This window comes from Coenobita brevimanus, chromosome 39, assembly GCF_032717465.1.
Source record: "Coenobita brevimanus isolate Jiangsu-jjx chromosome 39, ASM3271746v2, whole genome shotgun sequence".
Taxonomy (NCBI): domain Eukaryota; kingdom Metazoa; phylum Arthropoda; class Malacostraca; order Decapoda; family Coenobitidae; genus Coenobita; species Coenobita brevimanus.
The window spans coordinates 13461815-13484831 of NC_136992.1; the positions used below are offsets into that span (position 1 = coordinate 13461815).

The 23017-nt window shown below is 43.5% G+C and overlaps 1 protein-coding gene across 1 annotated transcript in view; it reads right to left on the bottom strand.

Moving 5' to 3' along the window:
• Nucleotides 1-23017, bottom strand: part of Sf3b3 (splicing factor 3b subunit 3) — a 262909-nt gene that overhangs the window by 120595 nt on the left and 119297 nt on the right. The window contains exon 13 of the mRNA XM_080270145.1: nucleotides 506-661. Coding sequence (XP_080126271.1) covers nucleotides 506-661 — 156 coding nt within the window. The remainder of the gene's footprint in view (nucleotides 1-505; nucleotides 662-23017) is intronic.

Below are 23017 nucleotides of genomic sequence, written 5' to 3' on the forward strand. Positions count from 1 at the left end.
TCCCCCAAGGAATGGGAGGTAGTCGAGACAGAACGACACACTCCCCATTTACTCATCCATTCAAACGCATTCATTCGCATCTTAGCCCCAAAGGGGAGAAGGGATAGATCCTCACCACACCACACCGCACAAGGGTCAACAAGACATCCACAGCAGGGCCCGACAGCAGAGCTGGTTTATCCCTGCCACGTCATAACAGACCCATCCCCTTACCCGCACCTGACCTGAATAGCTGATCAGACCAAATGCGGGAGAATATCCCCTCAGGGCTGCGCCATCATTTATTCATTCACAATTTCTCTCCATTTATTTCTGTCAGGCACAGCCACTCTTCCTTGCTCAACAGACATCCCTCTCGCATCTAGCGCTCACTTCACACTGTCCATGGTGTGAAACAAAAATGTTAATGACGGCCATCCCATGCTGTGTGTGTGTGTGTGTGTGTGTGTGTGTGTGTGTGTGTGTGTGTGAGTATAATCCCACACAGGTAACCTGAGAGTTGTACATTTGGGTCAAGGCTGATGATGCGGACAGTGTTGTCAGCCAGCCCCACAGCCAAGAAGCGACACCTCTGCTCCCCGGATGGTACACGACCCATGCCCATACAGATAACGTCACTCTTCATCTCCTTCCTCTCGGTGTATTCATTCAGCTGCCCTGTCTGCAAGTAAGACACAAAACTTATTAAAGCAGCCAATTCCATACCAAATTACCTTGTCTGCAAGTGAAGTAGAAGTTACTGGAACGGCCGAATCCACGTTAACCAAAGTGGACAGAAGGGGTGTGGGTGGCTGGCCTATGCCCCTCAGGGCATTACACAATACAAAAAACTTTCACATGCCTTGGTGAATACATAAGGGGAAGATTGGTAAGAACCAATCCTATATTACCCTATTCAAGGTGCAGGGTCCTGAGGCTAGGCTAATGTGGTCAATAATAAGCAAGGAAAGGAGACCAGTATACTGTAACTGCAACAAATGATTTGTCACAAAGGAAACAAATAAATTTTCTAAAGGATCATACACAAAATTAAAAGATATCTTTACACTGAAATAAAGTGGTACATATATCCCCTACAATTTTGCCACCTCTCCATTAGCCTTACATAGTGGCATGGATCTGGCTATGTTTTTAATGTATTGTTGGCCCATACATGGAGTCTAAACACTCTTGGAGGTGAATGTACTAACGGGTCTCCTTAAGGTCACCATAAAAGCATCGCCATTCTGGTCTCTGTATGATGGTCAGCATTTTTGCCATGTACTGTACTAACATTTCTCCCATCATTGTACGGTTTACCATAAGCTATGGGTGGGAGAGAACTTGCCATGTTTGGGGAAATTTTTCCTCGCTCAGCTGATGATCTCTTTGGCCAATCACAGCGTGTGATGCTTCTCTACCTAGAAGCTTCAGTCAATCGTCATGTTTGGAGACAGAGAGTCTCAGCTGATGGGAACTCAAAAACACAACAGGCAACAGGCACTCTCACACTGGGATGAAATATATGAAAAATATGACATTTTGGGAAGTGCAGAGTGAGAAGAAAATATTACATTATTACTGTGCAACACTTACTTGCACAACTACTACTGCATGCTGTGCAACGGTGATTTAATTACTATTACTATACAATAATGTACACTACTTTCACTATACTATACAGAACTGAATTATATTCTATCCTTACAGCAGCACCTATATAACCTTGCTATGGCATTACTGTGCACTGCACATAACTGTACACTGACTGCTGTACATTGTACACTACTATACATTACAATATATGTAAAACAAATGGACCCAAGGACAACAGCCCCCGGGATTAAGAGCCCCAGCTTGAAAAATAAATCTATTTTTTCTGTTATTTGTTTGACGATAACCTTCCCTGACCTAACCACCTAAGATAACCTAACCTTACTGAACCAGTCAATCTTACCTAACCTAACCAAATAAGCTAACCTACATTAACTAAACAACCGTACCTAACCAAACAACCTAACCTTACCTTACCAAACAACCTAACCTAATCTAACTGAATTACCTAACCAAAAAGATCAGCCTAACCTAACCAGACCTGGAGCGGTGGTGTCTTCGTCGTGGGTCTACCCCCCAGAGGCTGTCGAGGAGAATAGGAGGACAGCATGGGGGCCAAACCATTGCAAACCCCCACGGCCCCTCACAGGGCTCGAGTACCCGGGCAAGTACCACATCTCCCAACACAACACACACAACAACACCGTTTTTTCTACACCAAGAAATGACTCCCCGGCTGTCATTTCTCGACGACTTCCTCTAGCCAGGGACATTGAGAGCAATCCAGGACCCACCAACAAATACATATTTCCAACATGCTCAAAACCTATCACGTCGAGCCGACAGACAAAGGGTTCAGTTCAGTGCAATTCCTTAAAGAACTGGACCCATTACACCTGCACAACACTTGCATCCAGAAAACATTACACAAACACCTGGACCTGCTCCTTATGCTCCTTCCCCCCACCCATCAACCCCCCTTCCAATCCTACTCCTACTTCCTTCATACCTCCACAGCCAAACCCACCGATCCTTCCCACACCATCCAGTCCCCCAACTCCTCCCATTCCAACCCATTCTAATCCACCTCAACCCTTACCTCCATCACAACCTCCTACCCCTTCCCCTCCACCCACACCACCTCCCCCCCGTGCTGCAGCAGCCAACACACATCGCACACACAACATAAAAATCCTTCAGTTAAACATAGACGGCATAAACACCAAAATACATGAACTCACACAATTCATCAAACAACAGAACATACACATTGCCATCTTACAAGAAACAAAACTACACAGAGCACAGAAAACACCGACATTTCATAACTTCACCACCATTCGACAAGACCGGGCCGACGGCGGCGGCAGTGGACTCATCACCCTGGTACACAAATCCATCAACTTTGCAGATACCAGAGCACACACAAAGTCACTTCTCCCCCCACATGACACCACAACAGAAATACAATCAATTAAAATAGACACTGGTAACAAATCACACATAATCGCTAACATATACATTTCCCCCCAATCGTCCCCCACAGTACCACACAATTACTCTCCACAGATACACCACATCACTAACATACCCATCATCCTGGGTGGTGATTTCAACACCAAGTCGTCGGCCTGGCATGTCAACAACCCTGACACAGACAGAGGGCTGAGTACTACAATCCCAGACAGATCATCTCTTCATACTAAACAGTCTAGACCAACATACCCATATCCCACACCAAGCCCTCTTCCTCCCATCATCTCCAGACATCACCTTCTGCTCCCCAAACCTCGGCCCCACTACATCATGGAGAGTGGTCAAAACCCTAGGTTCTGATCACCTCCCAATCATCATCACTACCAAAACCAGAATCACCCCAGCTGGCCACAAACACACATACACTAATTATAAGAGAGCCAACTGGGAGGCCTTTGTAACTGAAACAGAACAACATTTCAAAACACTAAACAGTACACCCATCACAAACATCAACACCGCTGTGAACACTTTCAATACAATCATACAAAACGCAGACAAAAGACACATCTCTAGAGGCAACAGAAAGAAACACAACCCCAACTTCACACCAAAAATTCAAGGCCTCATCAGACAACGGGACACACTGTAACACTCCCCAACACCCCATACACAAGACACCATACAACAAATACAAGAACTCAACACTCAGATAAACAATAAAATATCAGAACAGCAAACACTAAACTGGAAAAATTACCTCCAAACACTTGATCACAAAACAAACATCAGTAAACTCTACAAAACACTAAACAGCATCACACTTTCCAACAGCAACACCACACAATCACACGCTGCCATCACAACAACAGACACCATATCCTCAAACAACAAGCAAACACTCTCATCAATCACTTTTCACAAGTCAGCCATCTAAACCCCCATCCCGAAGACCGACGTATCATCCGACGTAAGAGACAGTTCCCCACAGACCCAGACTACGCACCTTTCACTTACAACCAGACGAAGCACATCATTAACAACCTCCAGCACTCATCTGCCTATGGACCAGACAACATAAGCAACATTCACCTTAAACACCTAGGACCACAAGGCATACAAGCACTCACCAACATATCAAACTACAGCTACTCACACAACATAATACCCAACATCTGGAAGCATGGCAATATCATCACTATCCCTAAACCCAACAAAGACCCCACGTTACCCTCCTCACATCGCCCCATCACACTCCTCTGCACCCCCTCTAAAGTCACTGAACGACTGATCTTACAACTAGTCACACCTCACATTCCCCTAGCCCAATCACAACATGGCTTTAGGCCACTACACTCCACAAACACCCTTCTTACAGACCTTACACAGAAAGTTTTTGATGGCATGAATTCAGCTAGGCCACCACACAGAACGCTCCTAGTCACACTAGACATTAGCAAAGCTTTTGATGCCATCCCCCGCCACAACCTCACAAACAAAATACTCAACACAAACATGCACAGTAACACAAAATGATGGCTGGCAAACTACTTAGCAGGAAAATGTGCACACGTAACATTTGCCATTCAGTCTTCTAACATCAGAAACTTCACAAACGGCGTCCCCCAAGGATCTGTTTTGTCCCCTACACTCTTTAACCTATACATGCACGACGTACCCACACCCCACACACCACAGATACACATAGCTTCCTATGCAGATGATATAACACTTACATGTAAGCACCAAAACGCAAACACAGCTGCACACATCATTCAACCTTACCTCAACACACTACACGAATGGTTCACCACAAACAGGCTCAAAATAGCCCCAGCCAAATCTACAGTGACTCTTCTCACAAACTGGATAGCAGAACACAGTCACATCCCACACCTCACCATAAACAACACCCCCCTACCACACACACACACACTCAAAATCCTTGGTGTAACATACAATACGTCAGTGTCATTTAAATAACACATCACAAACATTAGAAATAAAATAACACCAAGACTCAATGCTTTGAGGTCACTTGCCCATACAACATTTGGACATAACAAAGAAACCACCACCACAGTATACAAATAATACATACGTTCAGTGATGAATTATGCAAGCCCTGCCTGGGTTTCTAACCTCACCAAAACACACTACAACACTCTACAGTCCTTACAGAACAAGGCCCTAAAAATAATCACAGGCTGCACAGCTACTACACCCACAGACCACCAACATCAAGAAACCAAAGTCCTCAAAGTCAAGGATCACCTAGACATGAGAGGCACCCAGTTTCTTGCTGCAGCCTCAACGAACCCACAACATCCACTACAGTACATGGCAGCACATCCACCCACACCAAGGAACATCAAAACAACACCCACCACACGATACCTTACACAAATACTGTCATCTCTCCCCCCTCCCCCACCTCAGACCAGCTTCCAGAAGCATATCCACACTCAGATCACTCGCCGCTCCATTCAGTCACTTAAAGACAACACACAGCTGCATGCACGGCCTCCTGACATCCACCCTTCTGAATCCTATCTCTCTCGTGAGGACAGGGTCCACCTGGCCAGGCTGAGATGTGGGCACCATCCAGCCCTCTTAAGCTACCTGAAGAGGCTGGATGACTCCGTTGCTGATGCCAGTCCAGGATGCAACACAGCACCCCATACTATTAAGCACATTATGGAAGACTGCATTGCACACAATCTGTGGGAAAGCCCGGTCTCGGCCATGGCCTTCCTGAGGGACTCGGGGCTGTTCAGCCAGACTGCCTAGGGAACAACTACTACTACAGTACTGCCTAACCTAACCAATCAACCTAAATTAACCTACCCAAACAGCCTAATGTGACAACCAATCAAATAACAACCTAACCTAACACTGCCTAGCTGAACAACCTACCTAGCAAGCTAAAGTTATTTAACCTATCCTTAACCTAGGCCAGAAGATTCCAGATTCTTCTTGGTCATTCCCCACTTATGTCAGAAAATCTTTCATGATTTCTCTGTAACTAAATAAATACACTCTAGACTTAATTTTAAAATGTGATGGCATGAAATTTTGTGGAAAAAAAAAAAAAAAGCATGTTATGGGAATATCATAAAGATTTTTGTAGCATGACATTTATCTGAGGACACAAATTGTGTCCTTATTCTTAAAAGGCATAAATCAAAAGCCAAAAAGCATTTCACCATCTATCGAATCTGTAACCAACACATAAAAGTCTTTTTTGACCATTCTGGCTTTTTCTGTTTCCCCTTTCGAATGCCCTAATTCTCCCTGCCCCCCTCCCCTAAGTTAAACTTAAATTAACATAACCTTACTTAAACCAAGCTAAACTTAACCTACTCCATCCCAAAAACAAACTACCCTAACCTAAACTAAACCTACACACCCATAACAACCCAGGTTTAAATGAACCCAATCTAATCTAAACTTAAAGACATCTAAACTTAAACTAACCCAACCTAACCTTAAACTAGCCTAATCTACCCCAACACTAACCTAACCTTAAATTATTAACTAAAACTTAAATTACACTAACATTAACCTAACTCAATCCAGGAATAAAGTGACCTAACTTAGCCTAGACCTACACCAACCTAACAACTCAAACTAAACCAGTGTAACCTAAACTTAAACCTAACCTCAACTTAAACCTAACCTAACCTTAGAGTAACATAACCTAGCCTAACCTACCTTGAGAAATAATATTTGAAAAAAGGGCTTTTGTTCTAGAGGGTTGACCAATTAGGCTATATTCCATGGGGCTTTCATCCTGACAGAAAAATACTGTACTGCACAACACACTACAGTCAACCCCCACTATTCACGGGTTCGCATATTCACAGATTTTTCTGGAAAATTAGTTCAAGAATTTCCTGCTTTTCCCCCCAGCATCAGCTATTCCTAGTGGTTCATCAGTGATTTTTTTGCATAATTTTTGTGAGAAATACTATCCTATACAGTTAAATATACAGTTAAACTGTGCAGTTACCCTGTATAGGTATGTGCTGTTCACCACACAGCAAACTCTCATCATCATTGCATGGTGAGTACAATGCACTGTACCAAAAAGGCTTGTGTATCATCCAGTATTGTCTTATGAGGAAATATTAACGTGCCATAAATTGCATTTGCAGGTGTTATAGTGGGTTTGTAGGCAACAGGAATAGCTAAATTGAAATCAGTGACTTCTCTGGTAGGTTTGGACTATTTACAGAATTCAACATTCACAAGATGTTTCCGCCCAATAGAGAGGGGCCCGAACCTGGGAGTAGCGCCCCAGGAGGCTGCCCTATCAGTGGGTGTATAATGGCAGGATAGTTCCAATGCCAAGGCGCGCTTGGAGGGTGTCCCTGCAGCTGTCCTGGCAGGGTGCCCTGAAGCTACTAACACAGCCACTGGTAAGCTGGTGGGCTAGGGGTCCCAGATCCATTGCCTGGACCTGGGACTGTGCAGTGAGTGGTGCCTGTGCTATGTCTATCCCCCTTTATTAATACTGAAGATGACAAAACAAAATAAGTTTCAAAGCAAGCCTGAGGACAGTAAATCACCCAAGGGGATGAGGGTGGGTTCATGGAATGTGGGAAGTTTGAGGGGGTGAGCGGGGGAAGTCATTGAGGCATTCAGTAGGAGGCAGGTGGATGTGGCGTGTTTGCAGGAAGTCCGGTACAGGGGTGGATCAGCCAGATTGTTGGGAAAGACTGTTGCTATAAGTTGTTTTGGCAGGGGGGGACAGACAGATATGAAGGTGTTGGTGTGATAGCTGTGGAGAAATGGGTGGAATATGTTATGAATGTTTTCAGAGTAAGCGATAGGATATTGGTAGTGAAAATTCTGTAGGGTAGAAAGATAGCTGCGATTATATCGGCATATGCTCCACAGGCAGGATTAGATGTAGCAGAGAAAGATAGATTTTGGGATGATTTAATACGTGTAGCAGATGGTATGCGGGATGATGAGATAGTGATTTTGGAAGGGGACTTAAATGGTCGTGTAGGTGAAGCAGCACAAGGTTATGAAGAAGTGCATGGGGGATGTGCGTATGGTATAAAGAATGCAGAAGGGGAAAGGATACTCGAGTTTGGGTAGGCAACGGACATGATTGTGTGCAACACATATTTTAGGAAAAGAGACAGTAGGTTAATTATGTATGAGTCTGGGGGAAATAGCATTCAGATGAATTATTTTCTGGTTAGGAGGGCCGATAGGAGGTTAGTGAGGGATGTTAAAGTTATAGGAAGTGAGGAGTGTGTGCAGCAGCACAAACTATTGATTTGTGATATGGTGCTTGAACAAGTGATGAAAAAGAGGACATATGTACCTAGGAGGAAAATATGAAAGCTGAAAAACCAAGTAGTAAGGGATGCCTTCTATAGCGAGTTGAGGAGAGTGGTGGCTGAACAGGGAGCTGTAGACAGAGGCGTTAATGAACAGTACAAAGCCCTCAAGAACAATTTCTTGAGAGTTACTGATGTAACATGCAGTTGGACAAAAGGACCACCAAGACATAAAATAACTTGGTGGTGGGATGAGGGTGCAGAAGCTGCAGTTAAGGAGAAAAGAAGGCTTTTCCGGGAATGGAAGAAGGGTGGTAGCAAAGAGGAATACCTGTATTTGGCTGCCAAGCGGAGGGCTAGAAGAGAGGTATATAGGGCAAAGTCTGAGGTTACTCGATAACCTAAATCATGGGGAAAGGAAAAATATGATATTTAGGGTGGCATGTCAGGTGAAGAGGGATAATCAGGATATTACAGGTGAGCAGTGTGTGAAGAATGATGAAGGAAGGGTAGTGGTGAACAGTGAGGATATTAAAGATGCATGGAGACAGCATTATAACCAGTTGTTGAATGAGGAGTTTGACTGGGACAGGGAAGGTTTGGAACCAGCAGATCGTGTCTGGCCCTTGGCCTTTGATTGATGCTGCTACTGTGAGTGAGGCAATAGGCAGGATGAAGGTGGGGAAGGCAGCACGTGTGTCTGGGTTGACTGCCAAAATGTTGAAGGCCTCAGGAGATATAGGGGTGAGGTTAGTCACTGACCTGATAAATAGGATTATTTATGAATGTGTTGTCCCGGAAAACAACTAACTAAAAAAACAAACAAGAAGCCTCGGACAAGGACTGACCAAACGATGACGACCCAGGACCGGACAAAGGACTTGGTAATGAGTACATGGAATGTAAGAGAAGCGAATGATGAGGTGAAAGAGAGAGAGATTGTCCAGGTGCTTGAGGGTGTGAAAGTGGATGTATGTGGAATAACTGAAACAAAATGGAGAGGAGAAAGTGTGAGAGAATGGGAGTATGGATGGGGTATATGTGTAGGCGTAGGTGAGAATGAGAGGGCAAAGGAAGGAGTATGTATAGTTGTAAGTAAAAGATGGAAGAGGAGCATAAGACAGTATGGATCAGTTGGGTCAAGGATTGTGTGGGTAAAGTTGAAAGTTGGAATACAAATGTGGGCGATTGTGTGTGTGTGTATGCGCCAACGCAAGATCGTGCTAGAAGAGTGAGAGAAGAGTTCTGGACAAATGTGGAAGTGTGCATGGAAAAGTTTGGAAGGAATGAGAGAGTGTTTTTGATTGGTGATATGAATGGTAAAGTTGGGAATGTGAAGGTGGATGGAATAGTTGGGGAGTGGGGTGTGCCTGCTGAGATAGATGAGAATGGGAGTGCGTTAGTGGACATTTGTGCTGGGAGGGGGTTGGTGATAGCCAATACCCTCTTCAGGCATAAAATGATCCACAGGTATACATGGCGAGTGATGAGAAGGGTGGGTGGTGAACTGAATGAAAGGAAGGCAATGATTGATTATGTGTGTGTGGATGAAAGGATGCGAAGATGTGTAAAGGATGCAAGAGCTTATAGAGGTTGGGGGAGTGGACTTTCTGACCACTACGTGGTGGTGGCCAGAATTAGAATGCAAGTAAGATGGAGGAATAGAAGAAGGGAAAGACGAGAGGAAGGAGTAGTTGCAAGGAGAGTGGAAAGGTTACAAGAGGATGAGTAAAAGGCAGAGTATAGGTGAGAAGTGGAGGAACGATTGGGCAAATATGAATTGGAGCAGATGGGAGACGTGGAAGGTGTGTGTCAGATATTTACAGAAGAAATATGTGCATTATGTGATGTGGTGTGTGGAAGGAAGAGAAGACGGAGGGGGGTGCAAGGAACAGCGTGGTGGACTGAAGAGGTGAAACAGGCTGTGGCACAAAAGAAGAAAGCATACAATGAATGGATGAGAAATAGGGGCGTGGAAGAAGTTGAGAGGCGGAAGAGAGAGTTATATGTGGAAAGAAAGAGAGAGGTGAAAAGATTAGTAAGAGAGAGTAAGAAGAGAGTGGATGAGGAATTTGGAAGGAATTTGAGTGTAAAGTGGAGGGACTGTAAGAAAATGTTCTGGAGAGAAGTGAAAAGAGTAAGACAGGGTGGAAGTGAAGTTAGCAGGGGAGTGAAAGATAAAAATGGTAGATTACTAGTGGAGAAGGGAGAAAAAGTGAACAGATGGAGAGAACACTTTAACCCCTACACCGCGGGCTTGCTTACCAATGACTTGCGTGTGCAGCGGGGTTATTTGGGCTCCGACAGACTCTCAAAAAATATTTGCCAAAAATCAGTTATTAGTCCTAGAATAATAAAATTACATATGCTTATGGCACATACCTTCAGCTTTCTCCTGGAATGATTGTTGAGCCTTCGTCGGTTACCGTAGGACTTGTGGAGACCTCTGAAGTAGGGTAACGAAGTCTCCACTTTACACTTCCCGACAACCCGTAATATGATTACCACAGCCAGATACAAACACTATAAACACTATTCTACAATTTTCAAGTAGTTTGGGATCCATACTAAAAAAAAAAAAACACTGTGAAAGCAATGGAAATTACGAGCTGCCTGATCGTCGCACTGGCACTAGTTCGCTCATGGTAGTCTGTCATTTATTATTCATAAAACCCCTCACACTTTATATTTCTATTACAATATAACACTTATATATATCTACAGTCTTTATCCATAAGTTTCCTTCAGTAGTATTAGTTTATTGTCACTGTAGGGATTCAATTTCTTTCAGTAAAATACGTAGCATTCACTTTCTCGTCCTGTATACTGGCATTGAGAGTGAATGTCACTTTCATCTTCACTCTCATAACTCATAGCATTCAGACATGCTAGAGTGAAACTCACTTTCATTACTCCTAGGGTATATACTCGTATTCTTATAATATTACTCATTTACATTTCTATTTACGTTCTCTATTTTATTTACGTTATTTACATTTCTATTTTATTTACACTGTGTTGTGCACTGTCACTTGAAATAACTTATAAAACTATTTTCCATTGTTCACGTATATTTACATTCATTACTTTCACTTGCTGTTTACACATTATTTACAATTCCACTTGCACTGTTTTACTCAATAGAAAGATCGTAGTCACTCTTTTATCAATTGTCAGCCCTTTACCTCTTTCTACACGAGGTTTAGTAGGGGGTAAAGGTCACAGAGCCATTTGCATGGGGGTGAAAAAAGGCCTTGAAGTCAGCAAGATGAAGCATACGTCCTCTCACTTCGGAAGATGACAGTACACTGATAACGCAGGGGCAGCCTAGAGGCCTGCTTTAGGGGTTATTCAGAGTTACCAATATTACTTCTTGAAACAGCTAAGTCTAGCACTGATATGATTGGCAGGAAATCTAGACAATACATTATAAATTTGGTAGTTCCAGGTGAATGTAAATATTCTCCCTTCCCTCCTTACATGTATATTTATTACGAAAATAGATTAGAGGCCTACTTAGGAGATATATAATCAGAGCTACCAATGTTAAATATTGAAACAGCTTTGTGTAGCACTGATATGATTGGCAGGAAATCTAGACAATACATTATAAATTAGGTAGTTCCAGGTGAATGTAAATATCACTTAGGCTTCTCCCTTCTCTCCTTACATGTATATTTATTACGAAAATAGATTATACGGCATATTTCAAGGGGAAAAAACAGCGAAAATTAGCGAACGAGTGCATGTGAGGTGTTGTCAGGTGATAATTAGCCAATTCCAGGTGTATGGCACTCTCACTTACCTGATTTCTTTCTTGTATATATTATTTGGTATAAGAATACGACATAGGGCTTATTTCAATGGATGAAATCAGTGAAAAATTCCAGGGAAGATTTACTTAGCGTAGCATGGCCGGGCAGGCGAAAGCATAGGGTAATGGAGGGGGGGTAGGGAGGGGAGTCAAGAACGGGGAGAAATGGCTAAATTGTCAACAATGGATGGGAGTACAGATGAGATTAGGAGTGCTGACTAGTGTTGGACATTGTCAGTACTGATAGATGATACAAGCCCCCACTTGAAAGCCCGGGTGAATTCAAAATAACACAGAATCACAAAAGCGACGCCCCGCGGTATGATCCCTTGCTCCCAAGCGTCACGAAAGTGACGCCCCGCGGTTAAGGGGTTAAGGAATTGTTGAACGTTGAGGATGGAAGTAATGCGAGTATAAGTGGCTGGGGAATGGCTGGGAGAAGGAGGGAGGTGAGAAGACAGGAAGAAATCAGTAGGATAGAAGTTGTGGAAGCAATGAAGAAAGTTAAATCGGGGAAAGCCCCAGGAATTGATGGAGTGTGTTGTGAAATGCTGAAGCATGGTGGAGAGATAGTAGTAGAATGGATGTGGAAGATGTGCAGATTGGCCTGGGAGGAAGGTAGAGTCCTGGAGGATTGGAAGTCAGGTATAATTATTCCCTTGTACAAAGGAAAAGGGGAAAAAGAAGTGTGTGGTAATCATAGGGGTATTTGTCTTCTTAGTATAATAGGAAAAGTGTATGGTAGGATACTTATAGACAGAGTTAGAGAAAGAACAGAGAAATTAGTGGAGAAGAACAGGGAGGCTTTAGGAAGGGAAGAGGTTGTGTAGATCAGATATTCATTCTTAGATCTTTAGTGGAAAAGTTTCTAGAGAAGGGAAAGAAGTTGTATGCGGCTTTCATGGATTTGGAGAAAGCATATGACAGGATGGAGAGACAAGGATGGTGGAAAGTGTTAAGAATATATGGAGTAGATGGGAAGTTGTTGAATGCTGTGAAGAGTATGTACTATGGTGTGAAGGCTGCAGTGCGTGTGGATGGTGAACTAGGTGAATTTTTCTCTTTGAAAGTTGGTTTGAAACAGGGATGTGTCATGTCTCCATGGTTGTTCAATCTGTACATGGATGGGGTAATAAAAGAGGTACAAGGTAGGGTAGTGGATGTTGGAGTGGCCCTGGTGAGAGAGGATAGTGTTTGGAAACTCCCTGTACTGTTGTTTGCAGATGATACTGTGTTGTTGAGTGAAGACGAAGGGGAGTTGCAAGGCTTGGTGGATGAGTTTGAGAGAGTGTGTAAGAAACGGAATCTAAAGGTGAATGTAGGGAAGAGTAAAGTGATGGTCTTTGAGAGAGGTGAAGTTAGTGAATGTACAGCGAGGTTGGATGGTATGGAATTGGAAAATGTGAGTATGTTTAAGTACTTGGGTAGTGTGATGAGTAAGGATGGAGGTTTGGAGGGTGAAGTGCTTCAAAGGGTACAGCAGGGAAGAAAAGTTGCTGGTTCTTTGAAAGCAGTGATAAGAAACAGGGAAGTGAGCATGGAAGTGAAAAAGTTACTGCATGACAGTATTGTGATACCAACTCTAACGTACGGAAGTGAAGCTTGGACATTGTTGGAAGGACACAAGTCAGGAGTGAGAGCAGTGGAAATGAGTTATTTAAGAGGAGCCTGTGGAGTCATGTGGAGAGACAGGCTGATGAATGAAGATATAAATGAGCGTTGTGGTGTGGATGTGGATGTGATAGGAAGCGTTAGGAGGAACACACTGAGGTGGTTTGGCCATGTGGAGAGGATGGAGGGTGAAAGACTGACGAAGAGAGTGTATGTGAGTGAGGTGCAGGGGGGAAAAGGGAGGGGGAGGCCGAGGATGAGATGGAGGGATGGGGTGGAGAGGTATATGAGAGAGGGGGGTGTGAGTTGGGAGCAGGGCAGAGAAATGGCGGGGGACAGGGCGACTTGGAGGCGATTTGTTTGTGGCCACCCCAAACGGGATTGAGGCGTCTGGCAATAGATAGATAGATAGATAGATAGTGTTGTCCCAGATGATTGGCTGAAGAAAGTAATTGTAAATGCGTATAAAGGGAAGGGTGATGCCCTGGAAAGAGGAAATTATAGAGGTATAAAGCTTTTAGATCAGATAATGAAGGTAATGGACAGAGTTTTAGAAGGTATGATTAGAGAAAGAGTGAATATTGATGAGATGCAGTTTGGGTTTATGCCAGGTAGGGGGACCACTGATATTATATTCATTGTTCAACAGCTTCAGGAAAAATATATTGGTAGGAGAAGGGATCTTTATTTGGTTTTTGTAGATTTGGAAAAGGCCTTTGACAGAGTCCCCAGAGAGGTGATGAAGTGGGCAATGAGAAAGCTTGGCTTGGAGGAGTGGCTGGTTAGGGTGGTTATGGCTCTATATATGGGTGCTCGCACCCAGGTAAGAGTGAATGGAGATTTGAGTGATGAGTTTTCCGTGAATGTTGGTGTGCATCAGGGGTCAGTCTTGAGTCCCATGTTGTTTATCATGGTACTTGAAGCCCTTTCATGTGACTTTAAAAACGGACTCCCGTCGGAGTTGTTGTGTGCTGATGATTTGGTGTTGATTGCAGAGAATGTAAGGGAGGCGGAGGAAAGGTTTAGGAAGTGGAGAGGTGGTATGGGGTACAAGGGTTTAAGGGTAAATGCAGATAAAACAAAAGTGATGATATCTAGGGTTGGTGGCGATACTGTCAAAGACGAGGGAGAGTGGCCATGTGCAGTTTGCCACAAGGGCGTGGGAAGTAATTCCATCTTGTGCGGTGTTTGTGATACATGGGTGCATAAGAGATGTAATGGTATCAGAGGTAGACTGCGAGATAATGCTGATTTTATGTGTACAGCATGTCAGAGTGAGCAGGTGGAGACTGTCAGATGTGAAAGGATTGAACTTGCTGGTGAATCTCTTGAGTGTGTGGAAGAGTTTTGTTATTTGGGAGACATGTTGTGTGCTGGAGGTGGGGCTGGAGCTAGCTCTGTGGCTAGGGTGAGAAGTGGTTGGAAGAAGTTCAGGGAGCTCTAGCCTCTCCTGACATTGAGAGGACTCTCCCTACATGCTAAGGGGTCTTTGTATGCACCATGTGTTAGGAGTGTAATGCTGTATGGTAGTGAGACCTAGGCAGTGAAGGAGGAAGATATTCGCCGGCTCAGACGTACAGAAATGACAATGATTAGGTGGATGTGCAGTGCGTCCCTGCATCCAAGGCCTGGAGGGACTGGGTTTACGATGGAAGAGTTGAGAGGTAGGATGGGACTGGAATGTATTGGTGTTGTGATGAGGAGAGGTAGATTGAGATGGTTTGGACATGTGGAGAGGATGGGGGATGAAAACTGGGTGAGGAAGGTGAGAAGTGTTAATAATGAGGGTGGGGTTATGAGGGTAGACTGAGAAAGACATGGAACGAGGTCATTAAGTGTGACCTCAGGGTTAAGGGACTGCACAGGGAGGCTGCAATGGATCGTGCAGCATGGAGAGCCGTCATTAGGTGACCAAGGCCGACACATGCAAGCATGTTGGAGCCTTTAAAAACAAAAATGAAAATGAACACCCACAAATAGCGGGACCTAACTACATACTACTGTACAGAACTGCACCTTACACCATTACACTCTGTACAACACTATAGTTTTATATAATAAGGCAAACTTTAAGATTGTACAGCACTAATTTACACTACTGTACAATACACTACACTGTACACTGTTGAATACCACCCCTATGCAGTAAACTACCCATCCATCATCCAGTCCTATGTCGTCCCATGAGGAACATGGAAACCTGGGGCTAGTTAAGTTGGTCTTGACATTTAAGATGAAAGTGACCAGCCTCACTCCCCCCATGAGTGGCATTGGGTGAGCAATTAACCCCAACTACTTCGTGGATATAACCTACTGTACACAGGCTCAATCCCATTGGAGCACCATAATTACCCACTAAACCACCAGGTGCCATAATTTGGTTACATGGTTACCCAATATAGTTAAATAACTCTCTTTACATAAAAGGGAATGCTTAAATCAGTTAGAATTCCAGATGGCCGAAAGATACCAGAGCTGCTGAGAGTGGTCGGATCCTCCCTTTGCGGCGACCATAACTCGGCCTCCTGTAAGGTCTCCAAAAGTGTTTAGAACATATCAGATCTGACACCACCCCCTTCTCCCCCACCCGCACCAAGCTATGGGACCACACTGAGTACAACCGGCCCTTGATCGCATTTTCAAGGTTGGCCACCAATGATGTATGATATTACACCTATCAAATTTTTTTCATTTTATTCCAGCAGCCCTCAAATGGACTGAGGCATGATGAGTTTTCTGCTCACTCTAATGCCTGTATACTGGTATTCCTCTCTCTCTCTCTCTCTATGCAGCACATGACCTAACACCTCATGCATCCTAAGTGCATGCAGCAATATGATCTAACACTCCAGGCGATACACGATGTTTACTCTTTGGTTCCTGGGTAAGAAATACACTCCACTTCATCCAGCACCACCACTGAAGCATCCCTAAACCATGACACTGTCAGAATGTTTGAGAGTCTTAACAGTGATCCACAACTTAAAATGACCAACCTCCTTGGTTACAGCACCCTTCCCTGCTTCATCTGATTATATTTAAAGGAAGACTAGCAATAAAACATAACATTACACCACTGTTCTCCTCTGAAATGATGATATTTATTGGCAAAATCAAAAATCTTATGCTACATTGCATTTGTGGGAAGCTTTACAGCAGATTTTCTTTATGGGATGTAGGCCTACAGATCTTTGAACAATACTGAATTAAGCACTGTGACACATCTAGGAGGTAAAGATGTGCTATTTTCACTCAGCTACAGGTCACACTTAACTGTTTCACCACTTCACACCTTACCAGGCAGCCTCAGATGCATATGTTTTTCCTCTGCCCGACAAACCTCCGCACGTTTGGGGGAACACGTGAGGTGATGACCGTAGCAGTATCAAGCATGCACTCATTAATCTTAACCCTTTTGTTCTTAGCAGCAGATACCTCAACCACATAATTACCAACCTCTAATACTTGTTCTGTGTTGTTAGGGATCATTTTACTTGTTCCCACAGGTATTGTAATAAGTCTTAGAAGTGTGAGGAACAGTTTGAACGTTCTACCTATTCTTCCAATTAAATTGTGTTTGCTGAAATCTGCACTGAACACTGACATGTCTGTGATGGTGGCAAAGAGTAATACAAGGTAAGATTGAATTTTGCTTTTCTCGAATCAGGAGAACCCCATGATTTTGAAACTTTTTTGGCTGTTTGATAGATGTTCCTTGTATATTTTCCATATAGTATCAGTCCCCTCAGTATTTTATAGTAAGACTTGCAAGCACTTGAAGTTAGGTGGCTGATTTCTCAACCAATAGGAAGAAATCCATCAGCAGTATATAACCAGGTTTTCTTATTTACATGGATGAGGGACCCACCATTGCAGGGATTCTAGATCTGTTAAAAGAAGACAATGGATTGAATGATGTCATTGGTGTAAGAATTCAACCACCAACAACAAGAATGGAGAGTGATGAGGACTCTGGAGAAGAGAAACCTCAACCCAGCGCACCAGATCACCTATCCAGCTATATCATGGCAGAAAAGGTCCCTACAATGAGGATCTACAAACAAAATTTGGAAAATTTTCTGCAACAGTCCGTACACTCCTGGATAAACTCTCTGATGACAAAAAGAACCTACCGTATCATATTACATTCAACAACTGTTTCACATCTTTGGAACACTTGTTTGAACTGAAACGTCATGGGTATGACGCTACAGGAACAATGAGAGCCAATCGCATCCCTAAACCATGCAAAATCAAGTCGGCAGATGAAATGAAAGAAGAACCAAGGGGTTCACATTCAATAGCTCAGACTACAAGTGACAGAGACGATGTGACACTGGTGCGCTGGAAGGACAATAACGACATGACAACTGGCTCCACAATTTATGGATCTCATCCAGTTGGGCCTGTTGATAGGTATTCTAAAGATGTGGAATGTCATATCCAAGTACAAAGATCATTTGCCATAAGGAAATAAAATGAATATATGAGAGGTACAGACTGACCAGATCAACATGTCAATAATTACCGAGCAACAACGCGTGATAAGAAATGGTGGTTTCCAATATTCATCTGGTTGGTAGACGTGACAGCATGCAGGCATCAGAAACCGCAGCAGCTTCCTGGATTTTCGTCATTATGTTGTGAACTACTACTTGTCACAATATGGAGTTCAAGGAAAAAGCATTGGTCGAAAATCTGCGGCTGCTCCAGGTGTTGATGAGGTCCGGTTTGATCGTCAAGATCATTTTGTTGCACGAAACAACAACAACTCACGTTGTCACTGTGCCCATTGTGGACCACAATCAGTCTATGGATGCATGAAGTGTGAAAAAGGGCTATAACCAGAGTGCTTCATAGCATTTCACATGCGGCAGTAGGGAAGCTTGAAGGTCAATGGGCGATTTGAGAATTATGTCTGGTAAACTATACTTATTTCAGATATTAGTGTATGAAAGCAGGCCATAATCACTTTCACTGTGCTTTTCAATATTTCTGATAATGTTCTTCCTTGAATTTTGGCTCAATTGTGTCGGTATTACATCCTAATGGTTAAAATTTCGACCATCCTGTACAGTTCATCATCATCATCATCACCATCAGTCGTTTGAGTATCCACTGCAGGACCAGCCTACCCCAACCAAAGTTGGGACGATACAGCCAGTGCATCTCTACCAAATGGCTTATGTTGTCTGATAGAGATTGTATGTAGGGTGAGAAGTGCTTGTAAGTGTAATTGTAGTGTTGGAGTGGCTTTGGATGTGTGTGTAGTCTGTGAACCAAGTGTTACAACATGATAAATACCAGACTGATTTTATCCTAGTGGTCGAGATCTCAACCAGCATGTATCATTAGTACCAAATAAAATATGGGAAAATGAAATTGTTTTTTGCTGACTACTACATCATAGTGTACATATGCCAAGAAAACATCAGGATGTGTGCATTTAATTTTTTCCAGAAACAAAAGTGTTAATCAACCTGTGCACTGAGCTCAATTGTACCTACATTTTCAATTATCCATGCAGTATGCAAGCCTTCTCCTGCCTCATCGCCTTTCCCATTATATTAATCCATCCATCCATCCATCATCTAATCCTACGTTGCCCCATGAGGAGCGTAGGAGCCTGGGGCTAGGCAAGTTGGTCCTGGCATTTAAGATGAATACAGTAGGATCTCACCAATAACGACTTCGACAATAACGTTTTTGGCAATAATGGTAAGTTAGAATAGACACCCAGTTTCTGTAATAACGTTTGGATTCACTCGAATAACGGTTATTTCGCAAATGCCAAGTTGTTATACTGCAAATATGTCCATAACAAGATGAGGAATGAAACAGACAAACATGAAGATATAAAGAAAATCGCCGAAAATGTGAGCAGTAGTGAGAAGCAGATGGAGGATCCTCCCATCACCACCTCCCCTGACTCACCCGCCACCATCCCCTCCACCTCCACTAGACCACCTGACTCACAATCTGCCTCCTCCTCCACCTCCAGAGCCCCACGTGACACCTGCTCCACCTGGCATACCTGCAACCCCCCCAACATAATGACTGTTGCTGCATTTTGGAAGAAATATAACATTCAACAGGCCGTAAATTTCTTCGTCAATGCCTGGAATAATACAACACTGGCAACCATTACACATGCCTGGTTGGCACTTCAGCCACAACTCAAGTCTGCTGAGACAGAGAGAGAGTGGCCATCAGAGTTAATGACTAATTATTGGACTTGTAAATCAGATTTCAAGAAAATACTAGAAACAGTATCACAATCGAGTGAATGCCCACAATCAGTCACTCATCACCCACTTTCTTTCACAAAGCTAGCCAGCCAAGGAAGAACAACAGAGAAGGGTTGAGTACATGATGATATTGATGGCACTGGGGACTTTCCCGAAGATTTTGACACCATTGGGTTTGATGAAGTGTTGATGGAAGTGGGTGACCCTGGTGTGAGAGGCAGGAGTGGGGATGAGGCCAGTGAGGAGTCAGAGGGTACGCTGCAGTAGCTTCCATGCGCAAGCCTCAAAACAATCATCATACCAAACACCTCATAACTCCTTTAAGGTGAGTATTATACTACTCATGATGATTTAGTAACAAATCTTATTATTTCAGCTAAAAAAAAAAAGTAATAGATGGGCTCCAGGTGGGAAAATTGGATAAAAGTCTTGGAGTGGCAGCACCAATAAACTCTTCATACGGGTATTTTAATGTCACACAAATAACATTTTCGCTAATAACGGTGTTTTTCTGGCACCAATAAGACGTTATTGGTGAGATCCTACTGTATTTGGAAAAAAAAAACAATACACAGGGTTTGAGTAAGATCTATCTCTATCTATTGCCAGATGCCTCAATCCCGTTCGGGGTGGCCACAAACAAATCGCCTCCATGTCGCCCTGTCCCCCACCATTTCACTGCCCCGCTCCCAACTCATACCCCCCTCTCTCATATACCTCTCCACTCCATCCCTCCAACTCATCCTCGGCCTCCCTCTCCCTCTTCCCCCCTCCACCTCACTCACATACACTCTCTTCGTCGGTCTTTCACCCTCCATCCTCTCCACATCGCCAAACCACCTCAGTGTATTCCTCCTAACGCTTCCTATCACATCCACATCAACACCACAATGCTCCTTTATATCCTCATTTGTCAGCCTGTCTCTCCATGTGACTCCACAGGCTCCTCTTAAATAACCCATTTCCACTGCTCTCACTCTTGACTTGTGTCCTTCCAACAAAGTCCAAGCTTCACTTCCATACGTTGGAGTTGGTAACACAATACTATCATGCAGTAACTTTTTCACTTCCATGCTCACTCCCCTGTTTCTTATCACTGCTTTCAAGGAACCAGCAACCTTTCTTCCCTGCTGTACCCTTTCAAGCACTTCACCCTCCAAACCTCCATCCTTACTCATCACACTACCCAAGTACTTAAACGTACTCACATTTTCCAATTCCTCACCATCCAACCTCGCTGTACATTCACTGACTTCACCTCTCTCAAAGACCATCATTTTACTCTCCCTACATTCACCTTTAGATTCCGTTTCTTACACACTCTCCCAAACTCATCCACCAAGCCTTGCAGCTCTCATTCGTCTTCACTCAACAACACAGTATCATCTGCAAATAACAGTACAGGGAGTTTCCAAACACTACCCTCTCTCACCAGGGCCACTCCAACATCCACTACCCTACCTTGTACATCTTTTATTACCCCATCCATGTACAGATTGAACAACCATGGAGACATGACACATCCCTGTTTCAACCCAACCTTCAAAGAGAAAAATTCACTCAGTTCACCATCCACACGCACTGCAGCCTTAGCACCATCATACATACTCTTCACAGCATTCAACAACTTCCCATCTACTCCATATATTCTTAATACATTCCACAATCCTTGTCTCTCCATCCTGTCATATGCTTTCTCCAAATCCATGAAAGCCGCATACAATGTCTTTCTCTTCTCTAGAAACTTTTCCACTAAAGATCTAAGAATGAATATCTGATCTACACAACCTCTTCCCTCTCTAAAGCCTCCCTGTTCATCTCCAACTAATTCCTCTGTTCTTTCTCTAACTCTGTCAATAAGTATCCTACCATACACTTTTCCTATTATACTAAGAAGACAAATGCCCCTATGATTACCACACACTTCTTTTTCCCCTTTTCCTTTGTACAAGGGAATAATTATACCTGCCTTCCAATCCTCCAGGACTCTACCTTCCTCCCAGGCCATTCTGCACATCTTCCACATCCATTCTACTACTATCTATCCCCCATGCTTCAGCATTTCACCACACACTCCATCAGTTCCTGGGGCTTTCCCCAATTTAACTTTCTTCATTGCTTCCACAACTTCTATCCTACTGATTTCTTCCTGTCTTCTCACCTATCTCCTTCTCCCAGCCATTCCCCAGCCACTTATACTCGCATTACTTCCATCCTCTATGTTCAACAATTCCTTAAAGTGTTCTCTCCATCTGCTCACTTTTTCTCCCTTCTCCACTAGTAATCTACATTTTTATCTTTCACTCCCCTGCTAACTTCACTTCCACCCTGTCTTACTCTTTTCACCTCTTTCCAGAACATTTTCTTACAGTCCCTCCACTTTACACTCAAGTTCCTTCCAAATTCCTTATCTGCTCTCTTCTTACTCTCTCTTGCTAATCTTTTCACCTCTCTCTTTCTTTCTACATATAACTCTCTCTTCCGCCTCTCAACTTCTTCCACGCCCCTATTTCTCATCCATTCATTGTATGCTTTCTTCTTTTGTGCCACAGCCTGTCTCACCTCTTCATTCCACCATGCTGTTCCTTGCACACCCCTCCATCTTCTCTTCATCCCACACACCACATGCTGCAAATATTTCTTCTGTGAATATCCTGCAAACACTTTCCACATCCCCCATCTGCTCCAATTCATATTTGCCCAATCGTTCCTCCACTTCTCTCTTATACTCTGCCTTTTTCTCATCCTCTTGTAACCTTTCCACTCTCCTTACAAATATTCCTTCTTCCCGTCCTTCCCTTCTTCTATTTCTCCATCTTAATTGGATCTTGATTCCGGCCACCACGAAGTCGTGGTCAGAAAGTCCATTTTCCCAACCTCTATACGCTCTTGCATCCATTACACATTTTCGCATCCTTTTATCCACACACACATAATCAATCATTGCCTTCCTTTCATTCAGTTCACCACCCATCCTTCTCATCACTCACCATGTATACCTGAGGATCATTTTGTGCCTGAAGAGGGTATTGGCTATC